The sequence below is a fragment of the Aphelocoma coerulescens genome, chromosome 1A (genome assembly GCF_041296385.1).
Source record: "Aphelocoma coerulescens isolate FSJ_1873_10779 chromosome 1A, UR_Acoe_1.0, whole genome shotgun sequence".
Taxonomy (NCBI): Eukaryota; Metazoa; Chordata; class Aves; order Passeriformes; family Corvidae; genus Aphelocoma; species Aphelocoma coerulescens.
In genome coordinates, this window is record NC_091014.1 from 49935672 (window position 1) to 49956734 (window position 21063).

Genomic DNA, 21063 nt, shown 5'->3' on the forward strand with positions numbered 1-21063 from the left:
GACAACATCCAACCACCTGCGTGTATTTTCTTGTCACTATCTAAAGAAATTTATTTGCCACTTCTTAAGTTTTCATCAGTCTTTGAGGAAGGTTCTGAAAGTGGACCTCTACCACTTTGCCCAGGAAATTATCATGCCCTACTTTGCAAATCAGTCCTGTACCCCTGATCTTACACTTTTGATCAGCACTGTGTCTGTTCTTTCAAACTACCCAATGAATTCTGCTCTATGCTCAATTTTTCCATGCCATCTCCAGCCTAGTGCCTTCTGCATTCTCTAAAATCATTAAAATCATTAACCTAGATCTTTTTTTTTTTTTTTTTTTTTTTTTCACATGGACTCCCTGGTCTTGAAGTGAATATCTTCAGCAAGGTTCTCTTTTTCAAGGCTGGCATAAGCAACCTCAGGATTCTTCACATCCTAAATTTTTCCCCTGTTTCAAGCTGGGCATCATAGTTATACTGGGAAAAGAAGCGATGATGATGAGAAAAAATCCCATGAAAAAAATATTTAGTTACTGAGGGAAGGGAAAGAAATCTCTTTGTCTCTTACCACCATCATAATTAGCTCATTTATTCCCTGGAGGTTGTCTACTGAAATAGGCAGCCTAACAAGGAGGATGCTCCCTTGGCATTTTAAAAAGCAGACACTTCTAAACAACCTCACTTGCTTTTCTCAAAACTTATTTCCTCAGTCTGTGCTCTGTTACAACCAGTTGAACTTTAAAGCAAAAGAAGGAGAGGAAATACTGCAACAGTTCATGTCATAGCAAAAACTATTCATGCACCAGAGACGCATGACAAGATTTCTGCTGCTTTTACTCCTTTTATGCCATTTATACCTATGCAGCTCTTTCTTGCTTGAATGACAGAGACATGGATGCTCAGTGCTGAAGCTTCTCTCTTTTTTTTGGTTAAGCAGTACCACCACAGTAAGTACCATGGACCAGGAATGGTGTCACTTCTAAGTCACTCATTGGTTCTGGTTCACAGTTTAAGTGGGAAAATTATGCCTCAAACTATCTTTCTAGGGCATAAAAGGAAACGTTTCATCACTGGGGAATGACCTTGCTGTTTCCCCAATAACTGTTTCCCATAAGAGAAGAGAGGAAAATAACATCCTTCCCCTACAGAAAGCTCTTTCATTTCATCTCTTCTTCACACTTTACTTTCAACAATTAAAATTTGATTTTTCTTGCCTCACCTTTGCTGTTTCAGGTAATATAATGGGAATCTTGTTCAAATGAATACCAGTAGTTGCTGAAAAGGAAAAAAAAAAAGGAAAAACCATCCTCCAGCATCTCAAATTCTATATAATGTCTCATAAAGATATTAGATACACATCAGGAGTTGTAATCTTTTGTAAGTTATTAGAGGTATCCCCAGTTTCTCTATATTCTGTTCACCACCATATGGGTAGTCTATATTTACAATCTCAAAATAAATACATTTTTCTCTGGAACTTTTTTTTTTTTTTTGTGGAAATGTATATATAACTATATACAAAAAAAAAAAGTATTAAAAATTGTTGAGATTGCAAATGCAAGGATTAAAGTTCTGGTGTTAAGTCATCCTGCTAACACATAGGTATTAGCCTTAATCACATTATTTCCTTTTATTTTGCAATGAATGCTGATCTTGGAACAGCTGCAGGCCTATCCCCTAGAATGGGGATGATTGAATAAAAACTCTTTTCTTTTTGAAAATCAAAGGTATTAAAAGGTTCATTGATGTTTATTAAATCAATCAAACAAGGTAAGAACAGCAGCAGCAGTTTAATGCTGCACCACAGAACTGAATTCTATCTGTGCCTGTTCTCCAGAAACAAACCTCTATATATCTGAACAGATCTTTATACATTTGGACATATAAAATGCTACTTAATTTATAGAGAATGTTCCTCACATAATACTTCATTAAGATGTGAAACCCTTGCTGTGAGATGCCATAAATGCTGAAAATTTGCATTGCTTCAAAGACCAATTGAACAAGAAAAATCCACTGGAGCTACTTAATAGAAAGACAATACATCTGTTGTAGAAAGCTGCTGTAAATTGCTAAAAGCTGTGAGAGCACACTGGAGAAACTGTTACATACTACACATTTGCTTTGCCACTATATTCTTCTAAGAACAGGCTCTTAACTCCCAGTCAAAACTGGAGAAGAGTACTTTGCTAGACAGACATTCATTCTGACCAAGAAGATCCACTCCTATAATTTCACACTAACTATATTAATACTGCGAAAAACAAGCTCGCTGAAGTCACCAGATGGAAACACCAATTCAATACATACTTCTCACCATAATCTAAGAGTGCTTCAGTCAGCATTTTTAAGTGCAGATATTAAAAGCCCTACCCAGTCACTGAAGTACAGGGACAGTAAACTCATTAATGTTGTGAAGCAGTCAGACACCATCAGCGACAAACATCACCAACAAAAAAAAGCTCAGGAGAAAAATGAATCATTCTTCTCCTAGAGAAGAGTTTGAATTGTGTGCAGAAAATGAGGCTCAGGGCTAAACACTGAATAATAAGTTAAAAATGCTGAATAACTGCTTATTTAATGAGCACTGTCTATCCTGGGCTGCAACTGAGGAAAAGACTACAGATTGTGTCATTAAAAAAAACATGTAATTCCTGCATTCAGTGGGATACATAAAAACTTCACTGGCAACCTTATTTTTATCATTCATAAAAAAAGCAAACTAAAACTCCTGAAATTTCACCATGCAGTGTCATACTGGCAAAACTTTACTAGATGATTTATCACAACTACTTCTTCCACTTACACTAATGGCATGACTGGTGGCACTTTATTAACCACTATTATAGCAATTTATTTTAGCACTAAAAGAAAAGGAGACAGTTTGCAAATGCATTTCACAAATATAGCAAGGAAATATGAAAATGTCAAGCTTTGAATGAAAACTGTATTTCAGTGCATGTACATTTTCTCTCTATTCTGCTGAATGAATTTTTCTTTATTCTGTCCTGTTCCTCGTAGCTCATCTAAACTTTTCTCACTCTCCTCAGCACTGCTAACTACCATGGCGAGTCTCAGTTCTCATTCCTAATTTCAATCCTTATACCCATTTCTTTTACAAATCATTTCTAGCATTCCAGCCTTCTCAAGAATTTTACACACAGTCTGCTTGCTAAACCACTCCAAATACCTTGAGTCAGGTCTCCACCTGTCTTCTATCCACATCTCCTCACCCAGAACATACACCTATTCCATACCTTTAGACGCTTCAGTTTCTGTTTATGACAAGACTCCTCTCCCTCTGAAATCAAGACTTACATAGTCTACATGAAAGGAGGAATAGAGGGGATAGATTTAACTGTTGTGACAGGCAAACAACAGATCTGTAACGTATACATAAACTACATGCTGTATACTTTATTTCCACAAATTATAGATTTGGTTCTCTGAAACATTACTTGTGCACATTATGTGAGAAGATCCCTGGCAGATCTACCATTTGGTTATGCAAGATACTGCTCTGCAATAAATGTGCACAAAACAGGAAGCAGAGTGATTGCAAATCACTTAGGAGCATATTTTGACAAATTAAGTACACAGATGACAAGAAGGACAAGGAAGTGGATAAATAATTACTTGAGAAAAAAATGAAAACTAAAAATAAGCGCAAATTATGTTTTTAAGAAACCTTACCAATGACTTAATTGAGATTCTGGGGTCAAACTGCTAATATTACTATGCTGGGGGGGTTAATTTGCAAAAAATAACCTAGACATAGAGATTCACTATTCATATCAAGTGACATCTACAAACAGAAAACAATGACCCTGACAAGTCAGTACATAAAGATGGAAGACACGAAACTCAAGAGTTAATTCTCAGAATTACCAGTAAAAATTATACTGGCAAGTTGTATCATGAAAGCTTAAAATTCAAGCAATATGCAGTAGGAAAATACCTAGTCTAAAAAATATTCCCAATCCTGATTTATAAAACCCTTCTTTTTTCTTACTTCCTCTCAAGGACATCTATCACCTGGACACTCCTCATACTGTGACAGCATGAATACTTTACAACTTAACCTATTTCTTGTCCAGGCTATGAAGGATTAGGAGAAAATCCACACCCCAATCACACCATTCTTACAGGAGAAAGAAGTTACTAATGTGTAAACTCAAAGACTAAATGTGATACTTGCAGTTTTGTAATGACTAACATGTCAGAAAAAGAAGTAAAACACAAAAAACTCCAGCACAAGAGCCTGTGAAGGACTACATAATGTTTTTGCCCGAATTTTGAGAGGCTCCAATGAGCTCATTTCTCCAGCCTGTCCAGGTCCCTCCTTACAGCAATTCTTTGTATGAATGGTTTCTCCCCAGTTTGGTGTCATCTACAAACCTGCTATACTTGATACATTGCAATCAATACTGGCCCTTGAATCCTTCAGAAACCCTCTAGTAGATACAAGCAATTGGATTTTGGACTGTTGATCACACCCTCTCACAGTTCAGCCAAGTTTCAACCCACCTTATCATCCTCTTACTCAGCCCATAGCTCACCATTTTGACTGAGACTGCCCTGAGGTAAAACACCACGCTTTTCCCCTTGTTCACAGACACAGTTTTCACACTATAGAAAGCAATTAAGGTTGGTCAGGCATGACTTAAGCTTAGTAAATCCATGCTGGCTGTTCTCAGTTGTGTTCTTATCCTTTGTGAGAGAAGAAATTACATTCATGAGGACATGCTCTGGAACTATCTCTAGGACTTAGGATGAGCCTGATGACCCCAGAACCTTCCTTTTGCTCTTCCTGAACACAGGCATGACATTTTCCTTTTTCAATCACCAGAAACTTCCCATGTTTGACACAATCCTCCAAAAATTAACAGTGGCCTCACAGTAATATTGGTTCCTCTAATGTAAATGTTCCCCTGATCTTCCTCTACTGTGGGCCATGTTTCATTGCCACACAAATCTTGCTAGTAGGCTCATGACGTTGGTAAGTCAAACTTTACCACCAAACAACCAAAGCTCATGGAAAAGGCAATGATTCTTTGCTTTTTCCATGAGCTGTGTCACTACGTCTTCTGCCCCACCACGCACCAAGTCCACATTTTCCTTTCATGTCAACATATTTACTTTTGCCTTTCCTCTCTTAACTAGTTTCCACTCCAGTTAATGTTTTCTAACTTGTTTCTTGTACAGTTGGAGCATTTTCAATAAACCTCATGTGATACAAAATCATGCATTTTAAGTAATTATCATGTATCTCTAACTTCAACCATCCAGAATTCTGCATCTTGACCAGCTAATCTACTGATTATCGATCAGTACCTATTGTCTACTGCTTCTGAATTAATCCAAACCAGCTATAAAACACAAAAGGAAAGCAATTCTACCCAAATTTAGCTTCAACCTACCTATATAAGTGGTCATTTTTATATATTCTACATATACTTTCAATTACAAATGTTTCCCTGTTCTTCAAAGGTTACCTACAAAAATATTTAAATTAGGGACATGTTTCATCTTGAAATAAAACCACTCAATATCCACTTTAGGGTGAGCTCAGTCACGCTCTATGCCCCCTAACTGTATTGACTAAATCTCCATTGGCTGTGATAGGAACTTAGACACCTAGCACTGACATCAACACCTATAGAAACACAGCTGCCACTGGCTGTTCTAAAGTAGAACTAAACTGCACTCGAGATGTCATTTTTAACATTTTTCTCTCTTTAGAAAACGTATGTGCAGTACATAGGAAACAGTGTAAAATGATTATAATAAAAGCACAACCTTGTGGAATTAAATCTTACAGAACCTTTCTCATAGCAGATACCTCTACATTATTAGAAATTCATAGATGTTGAGGTGCAGAACAGTTGTTGTATCACTTCTTAATGCAAAGTGATCATACTGAAAATACTGTCATCAGGAAAAAGTAATCAAAAAATTTTAAAAAGTCTTCCAATAAAGTCTAGAAGGTTCAAAAAAAAGGCCCACTTCCCAAAAGGGTCCACATATGTGAAAATGTCATATCAGTAGGCAGAAATTAACACTACTTACCATGCCTCACACATTTAACATTAAAAGCTGTCAATATATTTTATCTTGAAGTATTAGTATAGGATTAGAATGTGTACTCTAACTAGAAGTGGCCAGCAGAGAAATTCCACGGCAGAAGAGAATTCTAGCTGCGGAACTCTTGTATCTGTCACCTCCCCAGGTGAGCACACTAAGCTTGCTGAAGAAAAGGCACTGTAGCTGCACTCTCCATTACACTGTCCCTTAGAGATTATATACCAGTAGCATAAATTAAAGCAGTTTATAGGATGCTTCAACTTTGTCAAGAAAATTTTAAAAATGGGCTAGAGCTGTAAGCACTCCTTAATGGCTCATCCATGAATACTCATACAAACAGAAACTGAGGCAAATAAGATAATCTACCTGTAGAGTTTCAGAAACATGGCTATGTCCTGGATCACTACTGCAGTGACTGTGAAACATCTGCCCTAAAAGCATCTGTATTTTTTCTTCATAACATTTCCAACCTTCGCAAGATACAGACCTCAGACCTTTCAGATAACATGCGTCTTCATTCTACTTCATTTATTTCCCCTCTTAGTTCTGCTATAACATTATTACTTAAAAACAGTACTTATCATGTCAATCTCAAAAATGTATAAAGCAGCATTAATTCTGTTGAGTTACCAAACTACTAAAATCATAGATGTTGGACAAGAGGGGAAACACAGTGATGATCACAATGAATTTATAGGGTCCTCTGTGGAGTTAGACACTAGACATCTAGTGGCTAAGAATTCTAAAGTGTTGTTTTAAGTTATAGACACTTCAGCATTCTGAAGGTTTTTCCTTACCTTCTCCTTTTAACTTGTTTGTCAAATTTCCCTTACTAGTCTGACTGATTCTGTCATGAACTCCATCAGTCCTCCCAGTACAGTTACCATTACCTGATCCTATATATGGTTAGATAAAATTACCTTGGTAGATTTTACACCAAATCTGTACTTCTTGCTGGTCATTTTTTGCACTTGGTCTAATATTTTAGAAAAATAATAGAACATACACTTGACCAATACTCAGGAAACAAGTTCTGGACTAAGGAGAAGTGAGAAGTTTATCCATACAGTTGAACTACAGAGCTTGAATCCAGGATCATGCTGAACTCCTAGGGAAGATTTATTACACAGACTTTGTGAATTGACTTGCCCTTAACCATCTACCATGGTGTCCTGGATACTGTTATATTGCTACCTATACATATTGTAAATATTTCAAACTAGAAAAGAAATCTAAGGAATTCAATAGATAAAATGCTGTCTGAACTTTGATTGAAAGCATTTACCAAAAGTGAGAATAAAAATAAGTCTAAGAAGGGTAGAAGATAACAAAATGACGGCTAAGAGAAGCTCACACATTTGAAAGGGCAAACGAACAAAGCCAAGGCAGCAATCAACTATCACTAATACCAAAAAGCATAAACTAACTGTTGTCCTGATTATTAGTTTGCATTCCATACTGAAAGGCAAAAAGAAGAAAGATTAAGTATGTCCTCAAAAGAATTAGTTTACCTCCTCTAACAGGATAAAGAAAGTAATTTGGAAATCTGGGAATGCTGGTCTCTGCTTAGGACATCGGTACAAACCCCTTCGTTAATTAAAAGTAGTATAACTAAAATTAGAAATAAATACAGACTAAATGGATGCCCCATTGAACTATGTAATAAATACTTTCTATTTTATTATCTGTGCTGGTTGTCTGAAATAAATACCTTGGAATTGTGTGAGCCCAGAACTCTGCTACTGCAAGCCTCACATAAGAAAATCTCCCTATAAAAGAACCTAAGAAAGCTCCCCTTACTTTAAACAACGCTAGTTGTAATGATAAACAGAAGTAGTCCCCTTATTCTTGTTGATAAGTTGATCCATTTATTATTCAAACTATAACATGAAAAAACTTTCAAACTGTTAACTAAAGCTTCATAAAGTATTTCAACATTTTGAATACTTCCTGCTCTACAAGCCCTACCAAGTGTGATCTGTTTTTGCAAAGGAAGCTGAATGAATCAGAGGGCTCTGCACAAGGACAGAAGAGGATCTGTGTGGTTTTCAGCACGCACTGAGGCCATCAGGCTAAACTGTGGCTTTGCTACAAGCAAGACACTGCTCTGAGAAACAGATGAGGAAACAGATTGCAACTCCCAGACTGACAATCTGCTTGCCGTGTTTCTTATACTTTAGAGGAGAAATAACTTGGGCCAGGCCTATACGCGGTGTAGCTGCGCTAAGTAAGGCTGAGCAAAGAACGGAGCCATTCCCGGCCACAGTGCCAAGTGTGGAAGGGGAAGAAACCAGCTCCAGGCAGGCTGCTCCGCCCTCTCATGCTGTGTAATGGCAGCAGCCAACAAAGAGCAAAAAAGGGCCAATTCAACCTTCCCTACTACTCTGTGCCAGTTCATATTAATTAATATTCAATCCCACAGTCCCATTAAAAATCCAAAGCTCTTAACATGTACAGTTTAAAAAGACTAAAAATTAGCATATAATCAAAACCCATCCATTCTTGCTAGTAACATAGAACAAACAGGCATGTACATGACTACATGTGGCAAAATGTGATAAGGTCTCTGAGATACATTAAAACCCTCAAAGTTATTCTTCCTAAAAACACTTTGAAAGAAACAAAGGCTGTCTCTATCCAACAACAAAAAACTGGTTGGTCAATTAAAACATGTTCTGTACACAGAGATAATCAAATTAAGTAAATTAAAAATACCAGGTTTGTTAGAAACACTTTACTCTTTCTATGTGTTAAATCCTTTAAAATATGAACATTTACGCATTTAAGGATTTGGGTACAGAAATTAAATTATACATTGTGTCAAAGAGACTGTGGGATTTTACTGTCAAGTTTTTGTGTTTACACTGGAATAATATAAGAGCCAGTGAAATCGTGTAAAATATGTGAAAATTCTATTTGCAATCTGGAAAAAAAATCCCTAATTCTAAACTTAAAAACCTTTTCTTTTTAATATGAAACATATTTAATGTACTAATGTGTGACAATTCCAGGCAGTGGAACCCACAAAGAAACAGAAAAAAATAAATTTAGACTTAAGTCTTCTAAACTTTGAATGTTTTATGAGGCGTCTCAAAATAGCCTTGTTTCATAGTAAAAGAAGAGAGCCCAGCTCTGCACTAATGCTTTGGGTTGGGGACCATAGGCAAGACATGTAACACAGCTTTAGATATCCTAGTGTATCACACCTGGAATTTAGATGTATCTCCAGAGTTCCTGGTTCTTTGTCAAAGCCCATCAGTCCATTCAGAAAACACCTGGGCACCTAAAATACCAATAAGTACCCAGGTTTAAGCAATTAAATTATGTCAGGTGTTAGGTTACTTGCTCTAGCATGTTGCAATGCCTTATGCTGACCTTTTCACCTGAGGAATTCACCTTCACTATGTTCAGCCACAATCTTTATAATAAAGAGCTAACTATGGAGATTGAGGCACGGGGCACAAACTGACCCAGAGCAGCCTTCCAACGCTTCTCCTGAACTGAAACGAGTTAGAAAGTCCACACAGTCAAACATCACTGATTTGTTGTCATTGTTTTAGGTACACAAATCTGGGCATGAGGTATTATATAGTAACTATTACAGATATCTGGGTGCATATGAGGTCTTAATTAAGCATACGTCATTTTTATGCACTTTGCACATACTCTAAGCATATGTTTAAATTCTCGCAGGAATTCATTCATACATTTATATGTGTGCTTAAATAGCTTTCCAGAACAGAGCTGTTTTCCTGAACTGTTGTCATAATTTAATGACTTAGAAGTCAGGCCTTTAAAAATTAAATAATTCAGTTTGCAATTAGCATCAACAAATAGGTTCAACTCTAGAATAACCATACAAAAGTTTGCCCTATTTTCCCCCCAAGTGCCATAAAACACATTAACCATTAAGGAAAAAAAAAAGCTGTTATAAAAATGTGAATAGGACATCAGAGATCAGATAGTTTGTTCATTGGTTCAGATAATAATAAATTTGTATTTGTCAATTTATGAATATTAAATTTCATTCACAGGGAACATAATTACTGTAAAGCCAATTTCCACCAAAAAAAGGTGTCTCACCGTAGAGCATTCAGCCACATAAATGCAGTTGTCTCCAGCACTTTGAAGAAATCCAAAGGGAAAATGTACTCCTACTACCTAGACCAATGCATCAGGCACGGTATTAGTCCATTTGCATCCTGAAAGAGTTGGACTGTTCCAGCCTAATGCTAGAAACAGAACTGCCAAAAGGAGAAAGAGCAAGCAACATGGACTTTCTCACCACAGCGGGACACCTACAGTCCTGGGGCACCATTTTAGAAACTGAGCAATAATTATGATCAACAAAACAGCAGGAGTTACTGTCAAACATGACTCCTAAAAATTATATAAAATGAAGAAAATTATGTCCCTATATTCTTCTCCGTTGCTTCTTTAAAAACAACTTTCAAAAGAAGTTTTTATTCTAATAAACTGCATGCGAAAATACGAATATAGCTCTACTAGTAAACTTCTTCAATAGATTTTCTATTTAAAAAAATCTTTGGATCCCCCTCAATTTCAAAGTTTTATACTGTACAATTATGGCTCTTCTACAACTTTGCTGTTTTCAGTAAGTGTTGATTTCCCAAACAGGATCAAGATGTTCATATGACTCTCAGTACCTTATTTTGTTTCCATGTTTTCTGTACCAAGACAGATCCAACCTTAATCTTGCATGTCATTCTGGACTTAATCCATAATTAATGGCATCAGTTAGGTCATGGAACATCTCCAGAAAAAAAAAAGCTCTGTCAAAATACCTGTCACATACAATTCTTTCCTGAAAAACATTTAGTATAATGCATAGTAGTTTCTGCTTTGAGCATCCTGCTGACCCCTCTAAAAAGTCTTGTGTTCCATACTGTGTTCAATTGTGAACATTTACGCATCAAACCATTACTGAATTCTTTCTAAATTAGAAATATTTAATCATACAGCTGGATGCAGCATACAGCTGAAATTTTGCTCTTCATTTTTGAAGTTGCATTTACAGAAGCCATAGACATTCTTGTTAACATTAGTAAGAAATGCCATAAATTAAACATCTGCTTTACTTCTCTTTAAGCTAAGTGCACTTCCAGGAAAAAAAAAAGCCAGTTGACTTTACAACCTAAAATACTTCAATCCTGAGTAACAAACAAGGACTGTGCTGACCCATCTGTACATACAAAACACATGGTTCACGTGTTCTGTGTACACAACATACAACAGTGCTGTTAAATAAAGGAAGGCAAGCACAAGCAAATACACCCCCTCTGGATACACAGAACTTCCGACATACAACATGAAATTAACAGTGCAAGAATACAGCTCAGGCACTAGCCCTGGAGAAAGCCACTACACCAATCATGCATTAGAACTAGATTATAAATGGCTAGTCATTGCACCGAAGAGAACTAACTTCTGTACTCAGAAAAGTGGGGATCATATTTCAAATTCAACTGGCACACTTCTTCCTAAGCAGCCTATTTGAGTACAGTACAAAAAGCAATCACATGGTATGTTTTGATTTTGGTCAATGGGTTAGTAATTCAACAATGGTGCAATAGCATAGAACTTTGGTAAACTACAAATACCTGAACTGCTGTTGTTTACAGCACTAAACCTAGCTTTAAAATAGCAAGATTTTATAGTAGAGTTTAAACAGTATAATTTGGAGAGTTAACACTAAATTTTCCCTGACAGGGAACTTTGAAATAATATAAATACCTTGACAAGAAGGCACTGGCAACAGAATCACAAATACATTTTCATTTAATCAATTTCCATTGTGCCAGGCCTCCTCTTTCTTTAAGGAACAAAAAACCAAACCAAACCCCCAATTTATTCAAGTTCTAGGTCAACAGTGTTTCAGTTCATTTTGTCTTCCTTTGCTATGCCTAGTTTAGTGTTGGACACTAGCACTGGACTGTGCTGCAGACTTCCTCTGCTCTGAATACAGTCAAATGTCATAAATGATTGTGACAATGCTCTGACTTAAGAGCATGATGAAACTTACGATCAAAGCTATGCTGTAGATCGCAGGAGATACAACTAATGACTGAAGTTAAGCCCTTTCACCCAACATGGCCAGCAACCCAGTTTCACTCCACTAAATCTAGGTACCTTGAAAGTAATACTGCTCTTACCTAACCTGTTCCCTAAGTTTTACACCTCCTCTGCCTCGATGATCTCCCACAAAAAAGATTCCCTTTCTTTGTTTTGTAGGCTTATTACGATGGCATGCCTAATTTCTTCTGCAAGCAAGGGTAGCAACTATGGATGAGGGTATGGGGTGAAGGTATGTCTTTTTACAGAGAATTCCACGATGCGATGCCTTGTCTGTGATAAACACTTCCACCTGTGATTAAAGTAGCAATTTGAAGACGGAAATATCAAAGGAAGGGTAATTAATACATTGTATATATTAGCCTAGCAGTCAAAACATAAGTTCTGCACCACAGCTAGTAAAAGAATGAACAAGGACCCTGCAGACGCATTGAAGGCAGGAAATTCAGTACCACTGTATTAATAAAATGACTGCCTGTGACTTTAAACCCTGGCATGCTTCTACTTGGCGAGAGAGTGAAGGTTTTATTGTTACTATGAAGGATGCGGGAATGGAAATGAAGATGAGAGGGGTGATGATAATGATGATAGGGAAGAAGAGGTTAATATCCCCAGCATTTGATGGGGAACGATGTCCCTACCTCAATAAGCTGGATAAGGGAATAGCTCCAGATCCACTGCCCAGGATCCCTCCTTTCCTCCCAGAGAGGAGTTTCTCCACCAGAGCCACATTCCCAGTGCGAGCGGCTTCCAGCAGTTCCTGGTCCTTCCCCATGGTCGGGAACCAAGCAGCCCCCCACGGAAGAGCTGCACCCCGGGCCACAGCGGCCCCCTCCCTCCACAGAACGGTCTCCCCTCCCCAGACCCTGCCTCAGAGCAGAGCACAGCAGAGATTCCTGCAGTCCCTTCCAGACCAGCAGGAGCAGCAGCAGGAGGGAGGAGGAGAATCACCTCCTCCTAGTTTCACTGGATCATTTCTGGGTGGAGTGTGGAAGAAGGGGGGAGGGAGGGAGAGAGGGAGGACGAGGCCAATAAAGAACCTCCCCCCCCCCACTCCCATGCACACACGGCCCCAGCCGGGAGGATGGGGTGGGGGGAGCGGGCAGCCTCTGCCCCTGTGGGCGGACGGGCTGGCGGGGAAAACGACGCTCACGGACGGACGGACGGACGGACGGATGGAAGCGGGGAGGAACGGGCGGAGGGAGGGATGGAAGGAAGGAAGGAGGAGGCGCAGCCCTGCCGTGCCAGGCCCGTTGCTGAGGAGACGCGGCTGGCGCGCTCCCAGTGGCTGCCCGGGCGCGGTGCCCCCTCTGCCCGCCCCGGCGCTCCCCGGCCCCGCGCTCCACTGCGGTGCCAGCAGCACCGCCCGGCCCCCGCCCCGCCAGGTGCGCCGGCCGCGGCCCCCGCGGCGGCTCCGAGCGGCCTCAGGGCAGCGCCGGGCCGGGGGCGCCTGCCCGCGCTGAGCACGGGGCCGGGGTGCCGGGGGCTGAGGGCCGAGGAGCCGCGGGAGCGCAGGGAGCGCAGGGCGGGCTCCTGCGGCGGGCGCTGAGGGACATTGCACCCACCCCCGGGGCGAACTGTCAGCAGGTGCGGGCGGGGCGAGGGGACCGTGGCACAATGCGCGCGTGTGTGCGAGGCGGGGGCTGGAGCAGGGATTCCTGCCCATCCAGGGACGCGCAGGAGCCCCGCACCGACACCGCCGGCCCCGGAGCGCTAAGCGGTGCAGGCAGATAGGAAAACCCGGGCCCGCGGAGGGCAGGAACGACTTGGGCGGGCGGCACCTGCCGCACGCCAGGATCGCGGTCTTCAGTGTTCCCAAGGATAGGAGGTATAACGGAATATATTTGGTATCAAACCCAGTCAGCCCTTCTGGAGCTCCCGTTATAGAGACCTGTTATAGAGACCTTTTCAATTGTATGACTTTTCCGGGCACTGAAATTAATCGTTCCTTACGGATTTTAGGTTTTTTCAAGCAGTGCTGAAAATACTCAGTGCTGGCCAAATCATAGGTACATCCTTGACAAATGCGCCGTTTGATACTGTGCATATGTGAGAACCAAATTATAGCCCCGTGTTCCTGTTTTAGTTTAATAATTGGTTTAGGTAGGACTACAGGCAAATAACTTACGATCCCTCACCATTTTCCCCACTGACATCAGTGGCACTCTCCTATGAATTGTGTTCAAAAGAAGCAGTGGCAGCAATGGCAAAATAATATTGTGTTAGGCAGGATTCTAATGTTGTGTTTTCAGAGTGTTTAGTACACCAAACCTATTGTACATGTAAGGCAGTGGAAAGATCCTTGTTGATTTCACAATTGATTTGTTTTAGTTCCTGTCAGTGACAGTTCTACAGATGTTTTTGTGTTTCTATTAGCTAATTAAGCAGTTTTAATCTCTTAAAAATGGATAGAAATTTAATTCTGGGGGCTGATTTTCTCTTACAAAGGAAAATAATAAATTCTTATGGAGACCTATCATTCCAATAAAGTAGTCCACAGAAACAACACAGTATATTTTAGCTAAAGAATGTAATTTACATAGTTTGTCATTTTCAGGATGTGAAATAATGTCTTCTCCAATACTGTCAGCAGGACACAGAATTGAGCACATGCATAAAATTAGTAGGGACTCTGTAACTACAGCCTTTCTTATTGAAAGAGTCTGATATAAATAGCAATTTTAAGGCCTGATTCTATGATCGCAAGTGTTTCCTTATGGTTTGAATATATAAATGTATAATCACATGAATTAGGATTTATAGTTTAAGTCTTTAGTCACAGCAGAGTCACAGTGGAAAACAGTAATGTAAAGCTGGACTAAAAAGTTGTATCTTGTTGCCAGCGACTTGAGAGTTAACTAGTGCCAAAGAAGTTAGCCATAAACTAAGAACACCCCGCCTTCTGAATTCTTGATGTCCTCTGTTAAAGTTGCCTTAATTTCCCTGTATTCCTGCTGTGCTTTTGATTTTATATGCAATCACATGCATTGCCTGATAAACACCTTCTCACGTACCCTCTGCATGCTTTGCATGAAGAGATTTCTTCAAGTTTGCTGAGAGCCTCTGAAGAGGTGCCAGTGTTTGGTGAAGAGCTAATCATAAGGCAGGAGTATGTGCATAAACCTGCACATTTGTGAAAAATTAGATTAGAAGCAGATACCTAGGAAAATCTCAGGTTTTTAAGAATTTGTATTGTTTATGTGGTTGGATCAGCAGATGGCAAATATGACTCAGTATAAACGTTACATAAATCTTCAAGGGAAAATAAAATCTCAAGACTGTGCTTTAATTGAAATGATCGTCCAGAAAGCTGTTGAGGAGCAATATGGAGAATCAGGATAGAAATATCAATGGAGCAGATGCATGCAGTAGCCAGCAAATTCAGAAAGATTTTATGAATGTAGCAAGCCTCAAAACCCCAGTAAACCCATCAGCCTAGTGCCAAAAAAACCCCTGTGAAGGCCAAGTAGATTTAGTTTCATTAACAAATAGGGCAGAACAGAGTAATTCTATCAATTTGCAAAGATAAAAGGAATATAAGCAGCACTAGTTAATGGAAGGGTTAAACATGGAGAAATTCTAAGGGGTACTGAAGGGAAGAATTGAGAACATGAGCTGGTCTGTTTCCAGAGATTAAATCGACAGTGGACTGTAGTAAGAAAAACAAAGTATCTAGACTGAGTTGAATCTAAATGGCCAAACCCATTCATTAGATTAAGTGGACTCCTTTCTATTTTTAAATCTTACGGTTTTTGCTCCTGGTAACATCAGGACAACACTGTGGAGTGTTAAAAGTTGTAGGTATGATAAATAGGTGAATTAGACATAGAAAGTAGAAACATTGCTTTATAATTCACAGTAGTTACAGAAGAGAAAAATAATTTGTAAAACGGCAAAGTGATCTTTCAAAACGTTGTATGCTTTTTGAGCAGTAATGTTCCATATCACAGCAGACTTTTGATTCTATGATTTTAGTATTTGTGAAGACATTTTAAGTTGTGACCAGTGCAGCTGTCAGTGTCTAAGTGGCATCACACCTTCAATCTCAAAATTTCTCTTAACAGAACATATGCTTTACCTTCTGTTTTCTTCCATTTTCTAAAATACCAGAGGGAGCACTTAGCCTACCTAGAAATTCTTTAACTGGTTTGTCATTTGAAAGAACCGGGAGTGATTGTAAAAAGCAGGGAGTTTCCTTAATGTTTTTACAATGCAACTATCACTGAGCTTTGTTCTTATATCAGGGTGACAACTTCTTCATTTCTTCCTCCTGCAGCCTCCCTGACTTAAAGGCAAATTAAATGGGTGCTTTCTAACATTCCATTCCCCTCTCTACTTTCAAGCAGAAGCATGGAAGGGAGTATGAAAAACTGAGTTGTAGGTTTTGAAGAAAACACTAAATCTGTGATATTAAAAAATAGTTGTGTGGAATAGCAAACATATTAACATCATATTTCAGGACTATGTGTTATCAATTCTCTCACATATATCTATAAGGCAGGCCTAAGATCTTGATTACAGATTCTGAGGGGTATTCTGAGAGAGAGCACAAAATGCTAGAATAAACCATCAGTTCTTTTTGACAGCAGAAAATGAATTAGCATTAAATAGGCCTGATTATTATTCTAGTTTTTTTGTGAAGGCTGCCCAAGAAAAAGTAGTATTTTTCATGCGTCTGGGTGGCAAGTGTTTTTCGGTCTTGATATTGTCTTTTGCTCTTTAAAGCGTATACCTATAGCAAAAAAAAAGAAACTGAGTCTCAAGCCATGAGCTCTTGAGGCCAGGAGTGAATGCCCAACATGTCCTGGTTCCCTGCCAAGGTGAAACCCAGATGCAGGTCAGCCCTCCTCTGAAGGCCCTCCTCAGGGATAGGCTCAGCAGGTAGATGGCACAGTGGACATGTCCTTGGTTTAGATAACTGGGACACACCATAATACTCACACGATGCTTAGTTTAGCTCTCACCACTGAAATATGCAAAAGGACTTGCATTCTCCCCCACTGTAAAAGAAAATTATAGAAACTGAAGGTACTAAAACTAACTCATGAGGGAGATAAAAACACCAAGAGTGCTGTGGTTTTAAAAGACTGCATGGATTCTCGGATTCACCCGATTAAATAAAAGCTGAGGTAACACGTGAGGAAAAAGCCATGTTTGACAGCTTACCCACAACAATCCTATCTCTGACCATACAATTCTGACTAGATCCCATTTTCTATAAACACTTACTTCCTTTCAAGCATGTTGGAAATTTGCAGGGGAAAAGAATGGAAAACCAGTCCGTTAGTGATGTTGCACAACAGCAAGGCACTGTCTCAGCATTTGCAGTGATCCCACCACATCATTCTTATGGGGCTCTGAACACGTTAAAGAAGAGCAAGAAATTAAACCGTGATTCTGTCTCGCAGCCATTAACCTACAGAGTCATCTGAATGTATCATGGGAAGTGTGCTGCATTCCCCACAGGGCTGAAATGTCCCGCTGCTGGAAAGTGTCGAGTACACACAGGCTGCAGGTTGTGTCAGTGCTGGAGAGCTGAACCTCCAGAATATGGGGATGGGATAGTACTGACAGAAAGTCAAATCTTTCTCCCATGCCATTTCCAGTGCAATTGTGATTTTGCTCTCATGGCAGATGCTAAGGTTAACTGATATATCTATACATTTCTTTACATGTATTTCTTGTGTGACAGCAGGTGGGATTAGCAGTATGATTATTCATCCAATCCTTCTGCTCTGTGTTAGGTTTACATCAGTGCGCTATCAAAATATGCCTGAGACTATTTTTAATGCATTAGAGGGAAATGCACAATCAAATGTGGATACAAGTTAGTGAGAGCAGCATGCTGATTAGATGCTCCAATCCAGTGTGTGCTGACAGATACAGTACAATATTAAAGCTTTGCCTGTACTGTTTAATGCACAGCTTATTGCATAAAAAACAACTTGTTCCTACCTTTGATACATTGTAACCTCTTTCGGACTATAAAATATTCCCCCCTTCTCATCTTCCCTTGAGGATATGTACAACATTGCCAACACATCAGATTTTGACTGCCTGAAAGAAGGATCATAGAGAAGTCTCAGCCAAAACATGCAAGTAACGAGGGACTGCAACTGCAAGTACAGACAGCTGGTAGAATTGTGTGCACGTGTTATCCTTGCTCTCCATCAGTAATATCGAGGAAAGCACCACAAGGGGACTGGTGCACTGTAAAGCAATAGCATAGCTAGAAGTGTTCTGCCAGGGTCTGTTCTGGTTTTGTCTCCGCTAATAGTAACTATCCTACACGAATACATAGTGGTAAATCACTCCTCAGAATTAATATAAACAGTTGAGCAAACACTCATATGTCATACATTCTTTAGGTATGTTTGTGTTTGTGCTTACACATGGTGATGACCAACAAGGCAGAATGTATTTGAAATTTCCACTGCTGTTGTGCAACATCACTTCAGACCTCACTGGGTCCAAAAGAGAGCATGGTTAGTGGAAATGAATGGTCCACATGGAACAAAATAGAGTATATTTAGGTAATGATCTGGGAAGGCTCATAACTGTCTATATGCATTTAAAAGGTGTACCTGTCAGACGGAGAGCTGGGCGGTAAGAGGTCTACAAGCAGGAAAAATAGGAGAACTATTTAAAAGGAGAAATACATGACGAAACCAAATTTTTTATTAATGTTTCAGTGAGAATTAACATGGAACCAAACAGACACAGCATTCTTTTTTCTCAATATAGCATTGTCAAATATACAGTTTTCCACTGATTCTCTTACTTAATTTACCAAATCCTTGCAAGTTTTAGCTTTGGTGCTTTTTCTTAACACAAATGATGCAGATAGCTAACTTTGCATGGGATTCTTGGTCTGGCCAGGTTTCTTTTCCAGTGAGTATAACTATTTGTGGTGAAAAAGTGGTTGACATTTCAACTACCAGGGCCTTTCGTTACAGGCCAAGTCCAAGGTGTTAACTGAAGTTACAGTCCCATAAGAAAAGGCTTTGTTGAAACAAATCAATAGATCAAAATAACTTGCCTGGACCAGATTCAATTCTCCAAAGACTCTGAAGAACCTCAGATCTAACACTCATGAAATTAAAATGATGACATGTGAGCTATTGTTTCAATTTGCCTTGTGCTAGATGAGTGGAAGGTGGCAAATGTGATCCTGATAACTCCTAAGGGGCTTGAAGGGGGGCATGGAGAACTACTGAGTCTGATTTGCATGCTTCCAAAATTCTTAGACACCTGGCTGCATACAATAGTGAAGATTCAGTACAGCTTTTGGAGAAGAAAGTCATGTGTTTCTATTAGAGTTCTTTGGAGGAGTCAAAGAGCATATAGAAAATTGCCAGTCGATCCATAGGTTGTATTTGGCTTTCCAAAAAGCTTTTGACAAGGTCCTCAGAGAATACTTTTAAAGAAATCAAATTGTTATTAAGAGGGATGATTCTCTTGTGAGTGGACAATTGGTTAAAGGAAGTAAAGGGGGGAAGAGTGACCAGTTTTCACATTGGTGAGAGGTTGTCAGGACAGCTGTGTAGAGGTCTCTCGTAGGACCTGCACTGCTCATAAAGAGCCTCTGAAGAAAATATGAAGTGAAATAAAGTATCAAAACAACAGGTTTCAGAATAGCTTGGACTAAAACTGAATATGAAAGAGTACATTATTCTAGTAGATAATAAAACAGAAGGTGGAACTCAACGTTGACAAAACAATGGATTAATTCTCTAGTGGAGGGATATTTTGGATTCCCCTTTTACAATTCCAAAACTGCTGTTACATCTCCATACATTTCTATAAAAATGCCCATTTAATGCTATATGGTAATCAAATCGGCAAATAAAATTATTGGGAATTATTAGGAAAGGAAATGAGCATCAATATGTCAGTGTATAAGACCACTGACATATTGTCCTGTCTCCAAAACATTACATCAGAACTAAGCAAGGTACAGTAAAGGAGAAGAGCTATAATAAGATGTATAGTACGTACAGGTTCTTAAAGCATAAATAGATGAGGCCTCTTCAGCTTTTAAAATATTATAACCATAGGGAGATACAAATAGAAGTATATTAAATAAGTGGCTTGGAAAAGGTAAATATAAAACAATTACCCATTATTTTTCCTAAACAAGAACTTAAGAATCACAGTGGTCAGGGGACAGACTTAAACCATGTTAATATATTGTTTTCATTCAAATATTTTAATTTAGAATAGGCTTGGGGTTGCTTTGTATTCTACTTGGAAGCATGTGCTTTTATTCTGAGAAATGGCATTTTAGTATGGACCTGTATGTGTGCACACTGATAGCAACATAGCACAAATAACAGGTATGTAAGCTGTGCTCATCATTTTGCTGATCTGTTTTATCTCAGGTTACTGCCTTGTGTAAGAGTGTCGTTTAATGGAGTTGTTGTATGTAAATTAAAATACGCAGCACATTGTTTATTGTGGTTTTGCACAGTACATATACAACCACGCAGTTATTCTGATGTTAAGGGTACTGCTACTGTCTGTCAAAAAAACCCAATTAATATCAAATTTGTCAGAAACAGTGATTTTGTGAAGCTGGTACTTTGCTCCTAGCACAAGATTAGGGCCCTGATGTATTTTATTCAGTTAGCCCAACAGTAAAAAGGTTCTTCATTCTCAATTACTTCTTCAAGCCCCACAAAACAATATTATAGAGTGTTTATTAAAATTAGAAAGCTAGTCCTGCACTGCCTAGAGAAGAAAGTTATTGCTTTTTGCATGAGGACATGGTTTTGCAGTGAATTTCTTAATCTTAATTACCTCTTATGTAACTGGATTACAGAGGAAAATATTAACATGAGTAATTTGTTTGCTGATGTGCAACTCCCTCATTTTGAGCCTTCTAACAATACAATAGGTCTCG

The 21063-nt window shown here is 39.1% G+C and overlaps 1 protein-coding gene across 9 annotated transcripts in view; it reads right to left on the reverse strand.

Moving 5' to 3' along the window:
* The window catches only part of ANKS1B (ankyrin repeat and sterile alpha motif domain containing 1B), a 414782-nt gene extending 401807 nt beyond the window's left edge, over nt 1-12975 (reverse strand). For 7 of the 9 annotated variants that reach the window (XM_069000638.1, XM_069000646.1, XM_069000631.1 and 4 more), the window contains exon 1: nt 12803-12975. In XM_069000638.1, coding sequence (XP_068856739.1) covers nt 12803-12936 — 134 coding nt within the window. In that variant the 5' untranslated portion in view covers nt 12937-12975. Of the gene's footprint in view, nt 1-9274; nt 9314-10151; nt 10197-12802 lie in introns of those variants that run through there. The other 2 variants (XM_069000655.1, XM_069000668.1) reach the window with 2 other exon arrangements.
* Nucleotides 12976-21063: the final 8088 nt, after the last annotated feature.